At 40.8% G+C, this 17,979-nt stretch overlaps 1 protein-coding gene across 13 annotated transcripts in view; it reads left to right on the top strand.

The window, feature by feature from the left end:
* Window positions 1–17,979, top strand: part of RYR2 (ryanodine receptor 2) — a 975,983-nt gene that overhangs the window by 911,720 nt on the left and 46,284 nt on the right. For 12 of the 13 annotated variants that reach the window (XM_074990102.1, XM_074990110.1, XM_074990109.1 and 9 more), the window contains 5 exons: window positions 28–109; window positions 6,384–7,687; window positions 8,656–8,723; window positions 11,438–11,585; window positions 17,413–17,499. In XM_074990102.1, coding sequence (XP_074846203.1) covers window positions 28–109; window positions 6,384–7,687; window positions 8,656–8,723; window positions 11,438–11,585; window positions 17,413–17,499 — 1,689 coding nt within the window. The remainder of the gene's footprint in view (window positions 1–27; window positions 110–6,383; window positions 7,688–8,655; window positions 8,724–11,437; window positions 11,586–17,412; window positions 17,500–17,979) is intronic. The other variant, XM_074990106.1, reaches the window with a different exon arrangement.

The following is a 17,979-nucleotide window of genomic DNA, read 5'->3' as shown; positions in this document are numbered from 1 at the left end:
TATTTACAACTGAATTCATGCTTGCAGGATTCAAGTCAAATTGAATTACTGAAAGAGTTAATGGATCTTCAGAAGGATATGGTGGTCATGTTGCTGTCTATGCTGGAAGGTAATGTTAATTTATTTTAAAATGTACTTTGCAAGTATTATAACCATGTATCTTTTTCTACACATCTTTTTCAATCAAAACTGACATCTCTTCATTTTTTTAGTACTTTACAGTTACTTTATTTATTATCGGAAGAGCTGCTGATCTTTAAAGGTTCATTGGGATTATTATAACTATAATTTACATGCTGAAAGATAATGTGAGAATTAATTACATCAGTTTCATTATGCACAGGCCAGTTCAGTTTGAATTATTACAGAGATATACTTATTTACATGCATTTGGCTTCTGCTTTGATTCAGCTGAGATGCTCTTTGCTGGCGAAGCTGAAAGCAATCATAGAACTGTAAGGAACCTTGAGAGGTCACCAAATTCAGCCTGCTGCACTCATGCTGGAACCATGATCTAAGACAAATAGATAGACATCCCTGATAGATGTTTGTCTAACCTATTCGTAAGAATATCCAGTAATGGAGATTCTATAACTTCCATATGCAATTTATTCCAGTGGTTAACCACCCTTACAGTTAGGAAGTGTTCCCCCGCCACTACCCCACCTTATAGTTTTCTTATACTTTTCCAGACTAAACAAAACCATTTATTGTAGTCTTCCCTCATAGGTCCTATCTTCTAGACTTTTAATCATTTGTGTTGCTCTTCTCTGGAACTTCTCCAGTTTGTCCACATCTTTCCTGAGTTCTGGCACCCAGAACTGGATCTAATACACCTATTGAAGGATAATCAGCATGGAGTACAGTGGAAATATTATTTCTTGTGTCTTGCTTTCAAAATTCTTGTTAATACATCCCAGAATTATGTTTGCTCTTTTGACAGCAGTGTCACACTGTTGACTCATATTTAGCGAGTGAACTGTGAACCCTCAATCCCTTGTTGCAGTATTCCTTTCTAGGCAGTCATTATACATTTTGTAAGTGTGTGTCTTTCTAGGTATCACAGAATCATAGGGCTGGAAGGGACCTCAGGAGGTCATCTAGTCCAGCCCCCTTCTTCAAGCAGGATCAACCCCCACCAAGTCATCCACGCCAGGACCTTGTCAAGCCAGGACTTAAAAACCTTGAGGGACAGAGAATACACCACCTCTCTAGGCAACGCATTCCAATGCTTCACCACCCTCCTGGGGAAGTACTTTTTCCTAATATCTAACCTATACCTCTCCCTCTTCAACATCAGACCATTACTCCTTGTTCTGCTATCTGACACCACTGAGAACAGTTTCTCACCCTCCTCTTTAGAGCTCCACTTCAGGAAGTTGAAGGCTGCTATTAAATCACCCCTAAGTCTTCTCTTCTGTAAACTAAAGACGCCCAAATCCCTCAGCCTATCCTCATGGGTCTTGTGCTCCAGCCCCTTAATCATTTTTGTTGCCCTCCACTGACCCTGCTCCAGCAAATTCACATTCTTTTTATATTGGGGGTCCCAAAACTGGACACAATATTCCAGATGTGTCCTCACCATACCGAATAGAAGAGCATAACTACTTCTCTAGATCTGCTTGAAATGCTCCTCCTAATGCACCCTAGTATGCCGTTAGCCTTCTTGGCTACAAGGCCACACTGTTTACTCATATCCAGCCCTTTGTACACCACAACCCCTAGGTCCCTTTCCGTCATACTGCTGCTGAGCCAGTCTATCCTATAACAGTGCTTGGGATTCTTCTGCCCCAGGTTCAGGACTCTACACTTCTCCTTATTGAACCGCATCAGATTTCTTTTGGCCCAGTCCTCCAATTTATCCAGGTCACTCTGGATTCTCTCTCTACCCTCCAACTATCTACCTCTCCCCCTAGTTTTGTGTCTTCTGCCAACTTGCTGAAGGCGCAATCCAGTCCCTCATCCAGGTGATTAATAAAGATGTTGAACAACACCGGCCCCAGAACCGAGCCTTGCGGCACTCTGCTTGAAACCAACCACCATCCAGATATTGAGCCATTAACCACTACCCGTTGGGCCCGACTGTCAATACTGCTTTCTATCCATCTTATAGTCCATGTTTCCAATCCATATTTCCCTAACTTATGGGTAAGAATGTTGTGGGAGACCATATCAGAAGCTTTCCTGAAGTCAGCGTATATTACGTCCACTGACTTCCCCATGTCCACAGAGCCTGTTACCTTGTCATAGAAGCTAATCAGATTGGTCAGGCAGGACTTGCATTTGGTGAATACATGTTGGCTGCTTTTGATCACTTTCCCCTCTTCGAAGTGCTCCAAAATGGATTCCTTGAGGATCCCCTCCATTATTTTCCCTGGGACTGAGGTAAGGCTAACTGGTCTATAGTTCCCTGGATAGTCCTTTTTTTATAGATGGGCACTACATTTGCCTTTTTCCAGTCATCCAGTGTCTCCCCTGATCTCCAAGAGTCTTCAAAGATAATGGCCAACGGTTCAGCAATGACATCTGCCAATTCCCTCAGTACCGTTGGGTGCATTAAATCCAGATTGATGGATTTGTGTGCATCTAGTTTTTCTAGATAGCTCAGAACTTGTTCCTTCCCCACAGATGGCTGCCCTCCACCTTACCATACTGCATTGTCTAGGACCATCATGTGGAAGTTGACTTTGTCTATGAAGACTGAGGCAAAAAAAGCATTGAGTCCTTCAGCTTTTCCTACATCATCTGTCACCAGGTTACCTCCCTCATCCAGTAACGGCCCCACACCTTCTCTGATAACCCATTTATTGTTAACATGCCTGTAGAAACCCTTCTTGTTACTCTTCACATTCCTTGCCAGCTGCAGTTCCAATTGTGCTTTCGCTTTCCTGATTACTGCCTGGCATTCTCCAGCCATACATTTATACTCCTCCTTAGTCAACTGTCCATGTTTCCATTTCTTGTATGCATCATTTTTGAATTTAAGCTGACTAAGGATTTCCCTGTTAAGCCAAGCTGGGTGTCTACTATGTCTGCAATAATTACTATGCAGTGGAATGGTTTGTTCCTGTGCCTTCAGTAAGATTTTCTTAAAATACCGCCAGTTCTCTTGAACTCTTTCCCCCTTCATCTTCATTTCCCAAGGGATCCTGCTCATCAGTTCTCTCAAGAAGTCCAAGTCTGCTCTTTCAAAATCAAGTGTCTGTATGTTACTGCTCACCTTTCTTCCTTTTGTCTGGATCATGAAATCTCCAATCTCATGGTCGCTGCAGCCCAGGTTTCCACCCACTTCTATTTCTCTTACTAGTTCTTCCCTGTTTGTGAGCAGCAGGTCAGCTTGCACATGGCCCCTGGTTGGTTCCTTCAGCACTTGTACCAAAAAGTTTTCTCCAACATTCTGCAAAAACTTCCTGGATTGTCTGTATGCTGCTGTATTGGTCTCCCAACAAATGTCTGGATGATTAAAGTCTCCATGAGAACCAGGGCCTGTGATTTGGAAGTTTCACTTAGCTGCCTGAAGAAAGCCTCATCTATCACATCTCCCTGATCTGAAGGTCTATAGCAGACACCTACTACAACATCATCTCTGTTACTTCCACCTCTAAGCTTAACCCAAAGACACTCAACTGGATTTTCTCCCTCCTTATACTGGAGCTCTGAGCAATCATACTGCTCCCTCACATAGAGCGCACCTCCTCCTCCTTTTCTCCCCTCTCTGTCCTTCCTAAGCTGTTTCTAACCTCCCATGACCGTGCTCCAGTTATGTGTATATGTCCCACCAAGTCTCCATTATTCCAACCACCTCAGACTTGTTTGACTGTGCCAGGGCCTCTAATTCTTCCTGTGTATTCCCTAGGCTTCTGGCATTAGTGTACAAACATCTTAGAGAAGGGGTTGATTGGCCCACTTTCTCCTCTTCACTCAGGAAACCCGCTTGATTCTTCTCTCCTCCTTCCCTACTTACCTCAGGGCTTATGTCCCCTTCCCCTGACAAACCTAGTTTAAAGCCCTCCTCACTAGGGCTACGTCTACACGTGCAGCCAACATCGAAATAGGCTATTTCGATGAATAACGTCTACACGTCCTCCAGGGCCGGCAACGTCGATGTTCAACTTCGACGTTGCTCAGCCCAACATCGAAATAGGCGCAGCGAGGCAACGTCTACACGTCAAAGTAGCACACATCGAAATAGGGATGCCAGGCACAGCTGCAGACAGGGTCACAGGGCGGACTCAACAGCCAGCCGCTCCCTTAAAGGGCCCCTCCCAGACACAGTTGCACTAAACAACACAAGATCCACAGAGCTGACAACTGGTTGCAGACCCTGTGCCTGCAGCATAGATCCCCAGCTGTCGCAGAAGCAGCCAGAAGCCCTGGGCTAAGGGCTGCTGCCCACGGTGACCATAGAGCCCCGCAGGGGCTGGAGAGAGAGCATCTCTCAACCCCACAGCTGATGGCCGCCATGGAGGACCCAGCAATTTCGACGTTGCAGGACGCGGATCGTCTACACGGTCCCTACTTCGACGTTGAACGTCGAAGTAGGGCGCTATTCCTATCTCCTCATGAGGTTAGCGACTTCGACGTCTCGCCGCCTAATGTCGAAGTTAACTTCGAAATAGCGCCCGACGCGTGTAGACGCGACGGGCGCTATTTCGAAGTTGGTGCCGCTACTTCGAAGTAGCGTGCACGTGTAGACGCAGCTTAGGTTTGCAAGCCTGCCTGAAAAGATGCTCTTTCCTTTCTTCATTAGGTGGATCCCATCTCTTCACAGCAATCCCTGTTCATGAAAGAGAATCCCATGGTCAAAGAAACCAGATCCTTCCCTGCTACACCACCTACACAACCACGCATTTACCTCTGTGATTCGACATTCCCTACATGGACCCCTTCCTTCCACAGGGAGGATAGATGAGAACACTACTTGTGCACTGTATTCCTTGGTCTTCCTTCTTAGGGTTACATAATCTGTTGTGATCTCTTCAAAATTGCTCGTAGCTGTATCATTGGTTCCTACATGGAGAAGTAGGAAGGGTTAATAGTCTACAGGTTTAATGATTTTGGCAGCGACTCTGTAATATCCCGAAGTCTAGCTCCAGGCAAACAGCAAAGTTGCTGGGATTCTAGGTCTGGACAACAGATCGATTTTTTTTTTTGCATTTGTCCATATTGAATTTATTCCTATTTGCTTCAGACTATTTCTCCAGTTTGTTCAGATCATTTTGACTTAAAATCTGACCCTCCAAAACGTTTGCTACCTTTCCCACCTTTGTATTATCCACTTCACTGTTTATCAGTTCTTCTATTTACTCTGTTAGCAACTTCAATGTGCAGCATTTAACATCATACTTTTTTTGTATTGAAAATTACCTTAACCATGGAAAAATGGGCTTTGAATTCACCTGGGTGGATCCACCATGTCTCTGGAGAACTATCTTGTTCAACTTGGGCAACAACTATCATAGTACCTCATCTTCACTCAGTATCATGGGCCATTGTAAAAAGTGACTATTATTTTTTGATTTGCAGAGGGCACTTGGACCATTAGTCAAGGACCAGGGTCACATTGTACTAGGCGTTGAATAAACAAAGATGGTCTGAAAGATACTGTTCTCCCTCAGGACTGGAAAGCTTCTTCTCCAACTTATCTAAACTCCTCAGGAGATTGTAAAGAAAAGTCTTGATGTCACTTTTAAATTCTGTCTCCCGCTGAGCAACCTATTAAATGTGAAGGAGGTCTTAGATACATTTATGTCCTTCTTTCAAAAGCAGTGCTTATAATTACTGCTACTACTGCATCTCTATAGAATCATAGAAGTGTATGACTGGAATGAATCTCAAGTGGCCATCTAACCCAATCCCCTGCATTCAAGGCAGATTAAATGATAACTAGAACGTTCCTGGGAAGTGTTTGTCTAACCTGCTTTTAAAAACCTCCAATGTTGTAGATTCCAAAACCTTCTTAGTCAATTTGTTCCAGCGCTTAACTGCCATAACAGGAAGCTTTTTCCTAAAGTCCAACCTAAATTTCTCTTGCTGTAATTTAAAATCATTTCATCTTGTCTTATCCTCAGCACCTCATAAGAACAAATTTTCATCTTCCTTGTTAAAACTCTTGTGTACTTAAAAATTTGTCATTATGGCTCCCTCAGTCTTTACTTCTCCAGACTAAACAAACCCGATTTTTTCAATCTTAGCTCACAGATCTTGATTTGTTATAGTTTTTAAATAATAACCTGTATAGTTGTACACTGAAGACTTGCATGCAGCTAAATCAGTTAGCAATTTGTAAACCTTACCATATGCTGATTTCAGTAGTCATTATGCTTTCATTTGCCAAAATGCTTAATGTCACCAATTACTGTTATTGCATGTCCCCACATTAGGTAATGTTGTGAATGGAACTATTGGCAAGCAGATGGTTGACATGCTAGTGGAGTCTTCCAATAACGTGGAGATGATTCTGAAATTTTTTGATATGTTCTTGAAGTTGAAGGATCTAACTTCATCTGATGCATTCAAAGAACATGACCCTGATGGTAAGGGTATAATTTCAAAGAGAGATTTTCAGAAGGCAATGGAAAGCCACAAGCACTACACGCAATCAGAAACTGAGTTTCTACTTTCTTGTGCTGAGACAGATGAGAATGAGACTCTGGATTATGAGGAATTTGTAAAACGTTTCCATGAACCTGCCAAAGACATTGGTTTCAATGTTGCTGTTCTTCTGACCAACCTGTCAGAGCACATGCGCCATGATACCCGGTTACAGACTTTCCTTGAGCTTGCAGAGAGTGTTCTGAATTATTTTCAGCCCTTCCTTGGCCGCATAGAAATCATGGGTAGTGCGAAGCGTATTGAAAGGGTTTACTTTGAAATAAGTGAGTCAAGTCGGACCCAGTGGGAGAAACCTCAGGTTAAAGAGTCAAAGAGGCAATTTATCTTTGATGTTGTAAATGAAGGAGGGGAAAAGGAAAAGATGGAACTATTTGTTAATTTCTGTGAGGATACCATCTTTGAAATGCAGCTGGCAGCCCAGATCTCTGAGTCAGATTTGAATGAAAGGTCATCAAATAAAGAGGAAAATGAAAAAGATAAACCTGATGAACAGGACCCTAGAATGGGCTTCTTCTCCCTTGTGACTGTCAAGTCAGCCTTGGTAGCCCTCAAGTATAATATAATGACTCTTATCAAAATGCTTAGCATGAAGAGTCTAAAGAAGCAGATGAAGAAAATGAAGAAAATGACTGTGAAGGATATGTTCATTGCTTTATTTTCTTCTTACTGGAGCATCTTGGTGGGCTTATTGCATTTCATATGTAGAGTTTTCCGGGGCTTCTTTCGCATTATGTACAGTTTGCTCCTCGGAGGAAGCCTGGTAGAAGGGGCTAAGAAGATCAAGGTAGCTGAACTTTTAGCCAATATGCCAGATCCCACTCAGGATGAGGTACGTGGTGAAGGGGATGAGGGAGAGAGGAAACCCACAGAAGCAGCACTGCCAGTAGAAGATTTGATGGATCTAACAGCTTTATCAGATGAGGGTGATCTACTTTCAGACATATTTGGCTTGGACTTGAAAAGAGAAGGAGGCCAGTATAAGCTGATCCCTCATAATCCAAATGCTGGTCTGAGTGATTTGTTGAGCACACCTTCCTTACTCCCATTACCTGAGACGCAGGAAAAAAGTCAGGTAACAAACTATTTTTTTCTCTGCCATTCTTCATTCTGTATTTGCTCAGAAATAAATATTACAGCGATGTTTTTTTGATTTTAGGTTTTTTGTCTTAAGTGTGGCAGATTTTTTAACAAAGAAAAATGAATTACTAAAGTTTAGTCTTTCTGGGATCACAAACTTGAAAACCCTCAGCCTTGCTCATATTATTTGGTTGGCTGTTAAATTAAAAACTCGCAGTGTCTTGTGTAAATGCAAAGGGAAGTATAATTTTCCCTCATTTTAGTATTGCTTAATAGAAAAATGTCTTGATGTTCACACCATGACTGTTGCCTTTTAGAAGTGTTTTTGAAGGCCACACACTGCATAATACTGCTTTGACTTCATAGATGGGGTTGCTTGTGTTAGTGGAGTGTCAGACACACCTCTGATTTGTCTTATGTTCATAAAGTTCATGCTTCAGGATTTCATACAGATACCTTCAGTGGGTCAAGGTATTCTGGGAGGGTTTTTTTAATCTCCTTATTTTGTTGCATCAGTGGTGACTATAGCTGGAGATGGAACATTAAACCCAAGGCACCTAGCACTCTTTATCTCAGGAGCTTGACTGGTTGGTTCTTGCTCATCCTCAGCATCTCACTGATCACCATATATAGGGTTGGAAAGAAATTGTTCCCCAGGCATATTGACAGTTACCTTGTAGACTTTTCCTCTGCAAACTGTCAGTCAGTGTCACTTGCCAGGGTTATCTAGGTATCACTTAATCATCTCTCTGCCATTTTAGGACCTGGATTACTGGTGTATTTCAGCCCCTCCTGTTTTCTGCCTCTTTCACCTGATAATTTAGCCTCCTTTGGTCTCACTTTGATTGTTGGGTTTAGTGTGTGGGTGGTGTTGGTGGCCTGTGATACAGAGGAGGTCAGACTAGATGATCAAATGATCCCTTCTGGCCTTCAACTCTGATATATTTTTCTGACTGATTCAAGGAGCAGAAGGTGAATGAAGATGAAAAGGATGAAAAAGAAGAAACTAAATCTGAACCTGAAAAAGCAGAGTATGTATAACCTGGGACCTTGCTCCTAAAAACTGTAATTTGTTTTTCTAAAAAATCAGATTTCTTTACGGGTATACTTTCATTTCTGTCACAGAGACATCTCACGTGTCTGAATGTAGGTTCCCCTTCCCACGTCAAGCTCACATTCCCAGTGCAGTGAAACCAGCATAAAATTGACACCATTATGGTGACCTTATGCCTCCTTTTATTTCAGTCCAACCTTCTCAGTCCCCTTTGCAGCTATGATCACTGTATTTTCATGACACCTGACACCTCAGCCTTCTTTATAGTGCTCCTCTGTTTTGATGACTAGAATTTGCACACTGTTTCACAGTACCTCCTTCGCTTTTCCATGAGTTTAGTGTTACTTTCACTATGTGCCTGGGCCAGGGCTGGGCTGCTTGAGAAGACAGATTCCCAATATCTCTTGGAATTGAATTCTCCTGTCTTCAGGGCCACATATATGCCACATAAAATTGCAGGTAAAGTCTACTTCAACATTCCAAACTCTGTAGCATTCTGGCACAGAAACAGACATTTGAATTTAAAACTAGAAGTATGCATATGTAAGTGGCTCCAGCATGCATTTGTTTGTGACACTGAATGCAGTTTATTTTATGCTGCCCCTAAGTTTTCAGTTTTTAATGTGCCACACTTGTCATCATACAAACCCAGGTACACCTTCAGGTTTTGGCTGGTCGGCCAAGAACAGTTAGGGCCTTTGTCATTTGAACAGATGTAGGATGCCGTGTGGGATTATGGGACAAGAGCTTTAGCTGGAAGATTGTGTTAAAATGATTGACAGTACAAAAGCTAACATGTCTGATATTTAAAATGTTTCTTTAAGGTTCAGAGTTAAAAACCTACAAAAATGGGAGCATCTCAGAGGGGTGGCTGTAGTTTCAAAAAACAAGCAGTCCTGTAGATGCTCCAAATCTGAAAATCTAAGGAGTGGCTCTTACCCAGGAAAGCTCATAACCTAATAAATAAATCTGTTACTCTTTAAGGTGCTACAGGACTGCTTGTTTTTTGTAAAATGGAAGAGAGACTTTATCCTTCCTATTGCTCCACGCAGTCTGCTGGCTAAGGAAGAGAATACCTTGATTTACATTCAGTTCTAGAGTTGTGCTGGAACCAAAATTTCTGTAGTATGAAAAAATTCACATTTCCAAATATTCTTCTTTTTGATTTGGAATGTGAAGCTGGAAATGAAAATTTTCTGTTGAAGGTAAATTATGGAGCCAGGCAGGTTCCTGCCCAACAGACAGGGTATCGCAGGGAGATGACTTGCTGCATAGCTCAGGAATCTGGGCATCCAAAGGAGCCATAACCAGGCAGGTTGCCCAGTACTGTGAGAGCCTGGGGAGTTAACCAGTCTGTCTGCATATCTTGCAGTCAGTTGGCAGGCAGACCAGGAAACCAAGTGGGCTGGCCAACGTGGTTTTAAAGTTTTGACAAAATGTTCCCACGACATACATTGATTCCATCAAATCAGAATTTTCCAGTAGAGAAAAAAGGTTCCAGCTCAAAATGTTTGACCAGCATTATTTAGTGCATATGTCTTAGTTTTTTTTCCAAACACAATGGGTAGAAGTGTCTTTCTCTCTCTGTCTCTCTCATGATTTTTAAAATAAGATATAAGTTCTTTGGCTATTTATTCACTGAATACACTGTGTTCAGTTGCTAAGTATGCAAACCTAATTGCAGTATTGTCAGTCCAATACTCTTGGCTTTAGCAAAATTCTATACGCTGCTCATTACAGGTTCGTGTCCTAAACTGGTTCAGTGCTCTCAGATGTTTTTTTTAATGAGGTGCAAACTTTAATATTGTTTTTTTTCAATATGCAACTCAGCCTTTTTCTTTTTTTTTCTAGTGCAGCCCTATTTTAGGTCTCGTGTAGGTAATAGAAATATGTACCAAGATAAAAATCAAACAAATGTAATACAATGTAAAATACAGTGCTTGGTTTTAAGTGGTAAAAGAGCATTAAACTACATCCAACTACATACCAAGTTGTCCTTAGTATAGCCGATAAGTCACAAATACTGAAGTTGCAGAAGTCAATTCTTGTTTCTTCCTACAGTTGAGTAAGTGCTCATGGGACAACTGCTGTGTGGGACATTCAGAATTCTGAACTTAAGATTCTGTAAATGGAGGAGAAAATGCTTTTTCAGCTGTTCTGTTTCAAAACATATATATAAAATTTAAGTAAACTATTTTGTGTTATGAACAAATTCTATCACTTTCTCAGCACCCTGAAGCTCTCACTGCAGCTACATATGGGGTAATCTTGAGGCTGGAAGGGAGGTAACAGAAGCGCTTTAGAGTGATTTGTTCCACTGGCACTAACTACACAGCTATGGAGTGGGGCTTTGGAAAACGAAGGGTGGAGCAGATTGATCCATAATTACCTGTGTTCATCAGGCACATATCCTCATATAAGAGAGGTTACTGCAATGCAGTGGCTGCAGTATCATCCGCTGAACAATTTTAACATTTCTTTGTAGCCTGAGATGGAGAATTTATTTTAATTTCATGTCTCTTCCTTGCACAAATCATGGCTACTGTGGCTTCAAGAGGGGATGGGATTTTCCAATTTATGTGGTTTGACTTCAAACATCTGGGGGGAAAGGTGGAGTTTACAACAGATTTCTAGATCTCTGGATCACCTTCAGTAACTCAGCTCATATTACGGGTTTGTTGGTTTTCTCAGGGGAGAAGGTGGAGAAAAGGAAGACAAAGCCAAAGAAGACAAAGGGAAACAGAAGCTGAGACAGTTTCATGCACACAGATGTGGTGAAGCAGAAGTCCAGGAATCAGCCTTCTGGAAGAAAATCATAGCATACCAGCAAAAACTTCTTGTAAGGTGTTATCTAAATTGGACTGAGTACTTGCATGTTAGTCAAGCATGTGTACCAGGCCTGGAGAAAGTGTCTGTGCACCCAGAGAAAACTGTAGTGAGCTTCACTCTTTCCCTACCCCCAAACCACTCCCTTCAAAACAGAATAAAAACAAAATGACAATGAAAATACCAATGTAATAAGCAACATTGTCTTCTTTTTTTAAATTAAAGAAAAACGTACGGGCCATCTTCAAACATGGCTATGATATAGGTTGAACCTTTCTAGACCAGCACTCTGGTCTGTCAATATTCACAGTCCAGCATAATTTTAGTTAGCTGGATGTCCACTTACCATGAGTGACTGAGTTTCCCATGGTCCCATAAAGTTTGTTCACAGCCACCAGTCCTGCTTCTCAGTGCTCTGTGCTGTTATTTAGCTCTAATTTACCCCTAAATGTCTTCTGAGAGCCCAGTAAGTAGTGCAAGTATTGGTAATGTTGCTAGACAATATTGATCTCCTGTGGTTCTGCAGTTTGTCTGGTTTGGCACTGGTCAGGCCAAGGGTGCTGCACTAGAGGTTCAGCTTGTATGTTCCTTCATACATGCATGCATACTATTCATAACCACAAAGCCATGTTTTATTTCTCCACAAACTGATACTTGTACAGGCATTTACCCAATTTCTGAATGCAAATATGGGGTTTTCTGGCTGGAAGGCATTCATGTGCATGTTTAAAAACAATTTGCCATAAATATTCATGACTGTATTGTGGCTGTGAAGTCCTAGTATTAGGTAGCACATGAGGGGTACTTAACCAGTGGAACAAGTTAAGAAGGATTGCGGTGGACTCTACATCACTGTCAATTTCTAAACTATGATGGATTTTTTTATAAAAAAGATATTCTGATGTTCAGAGGAATTATTTGGGGGAAGTTCTATGGCCAATGTTATGTAACAGGTGACCATACTGGTCTCTTCTGTCTTGAAGTCTATGAAGGGGAAATTAGAGTGGAGATCTCAGAACCTAGAGCAAAAATTGGTGAGTTCAGCCTATGGCAGTGTCCTCTCTTGTGAGTATATTATATTTGTTTCTCTGGTTGGGGTGCTATTCAGTATCTAAATATCTAAACCTTAAGGCACAAGGCTGAAGAATGTAATCTTGGTCGCAGAACTGTGATAGTGGTAGCAGAGCCTTTCCATGTTAACTACCACAAGGTATATCAGATTCTACTCCTATCTCCCAGGCCTGGGGCTCAGGCTGCCACTACCACTCCGGCAGTAGTGGTGGCTGCAGGGTGCCAACCATCAGTAAATTTATGGACAGCCCACAAAAAATTAGTCAAAATTCGATGTGTCTGTAAAGTCTGCAAAAAAAATTTAGGTGTCTGTAAATTTTGTAAAAGTGCAAAAAAATTTCAAAAATCAGCAATTAAATTTCTTTTGCACTGCTTCTGCCATTTTACTATGAAGCAGTGGAAATCGGACATTTTATTGTTTATTTAGCTCAGTGGTTGAGGTGACATAATGTGAATCACGTGATCCATGTGATATTGTCATCTACATTATCCCGCTGGGTTAGCATCAGCACATTGGCAATTTGTAATTTAAGATTTAATTTACCATTAAAGTTTACAATGTGATAATCTGTGAGAAGAATTTGAAGCTACAAAGAAACAATGCTGCAAACATTATGGTGCACCAAGATGCCATCAAAGCATTTATGGAAAAAAATTCAGCTTTGGAAACATCAAACACAAGCTCAGATGCCTAACATTTTGTCTTTTCTGACATTTTGATCATTCACTGAAAATGAAGGCTTCGAAGAACGTTGTAAAGAGGATGTGAAGAACAAAATTGTGTGTCTTCTGTACTGTCTTGTTGACAAATTCATTCACTGGGCTGCATTGATCACGAGATGGTAGATTTCAGGAGCCTTACGAAAGGAAGAAAGGTGAACGGTAATATAGGGACCCTTGATTTCAAAAGAGCAGACTTCAGTTCCTTGGGGGTACTGATGGGCAGAATCCCCAGGGAAATTAAGATGAAGGGGAAAGGAGTTCTGGAGAACTGGCAATATTTTAAAGAAGTCTTGCTGAAGGCACAGAAACAAACAATCCCGCTGCATAGTAAGAAACACAAATATGGTAGGCAACCAGCTTGGCTTAACAGGGAAATCCTTGGTCATCTTAAACTCAGAAAAGATGCATATAAAAAGTGAAAACTTGGGCAGATGACTAAGGAGGAGTATAAATATACGGCTGGAAAATGCTGCGCAGTAATCAGGACAGCATTTGGAATTGCAATTCCAAAGACACAATTGGAATTGCCACTGGCAAGGGATGTGAAGGGTAACAAGAAGGGTTTCTACAGGCATGTTAGCAATAAGAGAGCTATCAGGGAAGGTATGGGGCAGTTACTGGATGAGAGCGGTAACCTAGTGACAGATGATGTAAGAAAAGCTGAAGTACTCAATGCTTCTTTTGCATCAGTCTTCAAGGGAAAGGACAGCTCCCATACTATGGTGCTAGCCAAAGCAGTATGGGAAAGTGTAGGGAAGCCCTTTGTGGGGAAGGAACAAGTTAAGAGCTACCTAGAAAAACTAGATGTGCACAAATCCATGGGTCTGGATTTAAATTGGCAGACATCATTGCTGAGCCTTTGGCCATTATCTTTGAAGATTCTTGGAGATCAGGAGAGATCCTGAATAACTGGAAAAATTCAAAAGTATTGCCCATCTTTAAAAAAGGAAAGAAGGAAGATCCAGGGAACTATAGACTGGTCAGCCTTACTGCAGTACCTGGGAAAAAAATGGAGGGGATCCTCAAGGAATCCATTTTGGAGCACTTGGAAGAGGGGAAAGTGATCAAAAGTAGTCAACATGGATTCACCAAATGCAAGTCCTGCCTGACCAATCTGATTAGCTTCTATTATGAGGTAACTGGTTCTGTGGACATGAGGAAGTCAGTGGATGTGATATACCTTGACTTCAGTAAAGCTTTTAATACAGTCTTTCACAACATTCTTGCCCATAAGTTAAGGAAGTATGGATTAGAAACAGGGACTGTAAGATGGATAGAAAGATGGTTTGATGGTCGGGCCCAAAAGGTAGTGGTCAATGGCTCAAAACCTGGACTGCAGTCAGTTTCAAGTGGAGTGCCCCAACACTCAGTTCTGGGGCCAGTGTTCTTCAACACCTTTATTAATGACCTGGATGAGGGACTGGATTGCACCCTCAGCAAGTTTGTGGTGACACCAAGCTAGGGGGAGAGGTAGATACATTGGAGGGCAAAGATAAGATCCAAAGTGACCTGGATAACTTGGAGGATTGGGACAAAATAAATCTCATGCGGTTCAACAAGGAGAAGTGTAGAGTCCAGCACCTGAGATGGAAAAATCCCCAGCATTATTATAGGCTGGGGAATGACTGGCTAAGCAGCAATACAGCAGAAAGGGACCTACGGATTATAGTGGATGAAAGTCTGGATATGAATAAGCAGTGTGCCCTTGTGGCCAAGAAGGCCAATGACATATTGGGGTGCATTAAGGAGGTGCATTTTGAGCAGATCTCAAGAGGTTGTTGTTCCCCTTTATTCGGCACTGGTGAGGCCACATCTGGAGTATTACGTCCAATTTTGGGCCCCCCAGTATGCAAAGGATGTGGATGTGCTGAAGCAGGTTCAGTGGAGGGCAACGAAAATGATTAGGTGGCTGGAGCATATGACCTATGAGAAGAGGCTGAAGGATTTGGGCTTATTTAGTTTTCAGTAGAGAAGACTGAGGAGTGATTTAATTAGCAGCCTTCAACTTTCTGAAGGGGTGCTCTAAAAGGGGTGGAAAGAAACTGTTCTCAGTGGTGGCAGACAGCAGAACAAGGGGTAATGGTCTGAAGTTACAGAAGGAGAGGAGTAGGTTGGATATTAGGAAAAACTACCTCACCAGGAGGGTGTAATCTCCATCCCCAGAGGTTTTTAAGTCCCAGCTTGACATATTCATGGCTGGGATGACCTAGTTGGGGTCGATCCTGCTTGGGGCAGGGGGCTGGACTTGATGACCTCTTGAGGTCCGTTCCAGCTCTGTGCTTCTATGATTCTGTTTTTCAGACAACTTTTCTGACAACCCCCTTCATAAATTCATATGCAATCCATTCAACGTTGATGTCAATTCATTGCCAGAAGTATTGTGAGAACTAGCACTTAAAATGTGATTCAAGTGTGAAAGATAATTTTGAAAACTCAAGCTTGGAGTAACTATTGATAAGATCTACTCAATCTACTCAATCCAATCTACTCAAAAGTTGGAGAAGAAGTGCTACATATTATTCTTCCATTTTTATCAACATACCTCTGTGAAAAAAAGCTTTTCAAGTTTAGTCACATTAAAAACAAAGAAATTGAATGGATTACAAAAATTATTTGCATTGCACATTGTCATCTTTCATACCTAGAATTTCCCAACTCATGAAGAAAATGCAGCATCATCCTTCACATTAAATTAATTTTGTTTCTGCTATTTCTGAACTTTTATTAAGTTTTATTACATTTTTATTAAATTTTTGAGCCAAGAAAAACTATTTATGCTAATTTTTAATTTCAAATAAAAATGTTATATCAAATTTTTGTGTTTAATTTAAATGTTAAATTACAAATTGTATTTTTTGTTAAAAGGGGGGTTGGATGATGGTAAAGAAGAGGTGAGGGGTGTGAGGGTTTCTCAAAAATAAAAAAGGCGGGGGCATGATACTGAAAGTTTGGGAACCACTGCTCTAGTCCATTAGCATTGATTGCACCTGCTTGCAGGACAACTCCACCATACATATTTCTGTAAAAAAGGTCTGCAGGGTCATATTTCACTGATTCTCTGCTTTCTAGCCTTTAAAGCAATGATAAACAATTTCAGCTGTATGAGAGACCTTTTACAGTATCAGCATGTCAGTCTGCACAATTTTACATGCATTGACCAAGAAAGAGAAATTTATTAGACATGTGACAAACGCATTTAAAGAATTTTTGAAAATCCAATGCTTAGTATAAAATTTCTTAGCATATTAGATATTAATCTGTGCAAAAGAGAAGTAGATTTTGTGCACAATACTTTTTTAAAAAACTTTTGTCTTGAAAGACCATTTCAAAAGAAGGTAAAACTAATTAAAGTAGTATGTTTCTCAAATTAATACAATTTCCCCCTTCTCCAAATTTAGGTATGTATTTGTGACATCTAATGAATTCTAGTGCATTCACGAAAGGGTGTGGAGAATTACAGTTATGCATACAGCCTTATTTTCAACAGTCCCTGACTTTTTTGAGTGATTCACTTTGCAACCTTAACATTCTCCTACTTGAGTAAAGGGGAAAGAGAGAACACAAGAGCTATGGGTGTTTTAAAAGTTAGTCATGGGAAAGATTTGGTTAGGATGCAACTTATCTGAATTATTCAAATCACTTTGGGGTAGAGACCCCGGGGATACTATTTTCATGGGATTTCCCATTTTTCCACTTCCAGTCCTGTTGCAATTGGAACTAGAAAATGCAGTGGCATAACAACATGAAAAATAAGTACAAAACAGAGTTATCCAAGCTTTTCACTCCTCTCAAGGTTCAAGATTTGGTTCCAAATTCAGAATGGTTTCATGGTTCTCCTACTCGAAAAGTTTGGTAAACATACAAGGAATTTTTGGAGGAGATTGTGGGAAGAAGTTTTTAGGAGTAAAACACTACAAGCTTTCTAGATTTGGACACTTTGAATAATTTTAAGAACAGACAATTCTTAAAAGTAATTTTCTGAGTTCAACAAAGTTGAATAAATCAATATATAAAATAATTTAGAAACTCTATTTTTTTCTTTTCAGAACTATTTTGCTCGCAATTTTTATAACATGAGAATGTTGGCTTTGTTTGTTGCTTTTGCCATCAACTTCATACTGCTCTTCTATAAGGTAAATTGTTGTATTACTTATCAACTTTTGTTTTGCATAATTGTATGAATTTTAAGAATATGGGGGACTGCATGGCCAAATTAACTCTTTAACTTCCAATTAAAACTAGCTAAAGATTGCATAAGCTAGTAAGTTAAGAGTCTGCTTAATATTTCGAATGTATTGAGTGCTTATCTTGTTAGCTATACTATTATTAAAACCTCTGTTAGTATTTTTTCATTAGTTCAATTCTAAAAAATACTTGTGTAAAATACACCATACACACCAATAATCTGTATGTCTGATCTCACTAAACATAATCATGATAGGGAAGAGTTAACTATTTAAATAGTAAAATTCAATTATGTTCAAAGTTGATTAGTGCCTGCTGGTCTGCACTCTGGGGAGGGGGGTCTTCACCTTCCACTTTTTACTAGACAGTCTCAGAGCACAGACCCTCCTCTCCTCCAAACTAGACCCGCCCCAGCAGGTTTGCATAGT

The sequence above is a fragment of the Carettochelys insculpta genome, chromosome 3 (assembly GCF_033958435.1).
Source record: "Carettochelys insculpta isolate YL-2023 chromosome 3, ASM3395843v1, whole genome shotgun sequence".
Taxonomy (NCBI): domain Eukaryota; kingdom Metazoa; phylum Chordata; order Testudines; family Carettochelyidae; genus Carettochelys; species Carettochelys insculpta.
Note: the sequence above shows the minus strand (reverse complement) of the source record. Positions and strands in the feature narration are given on the sequence as shown.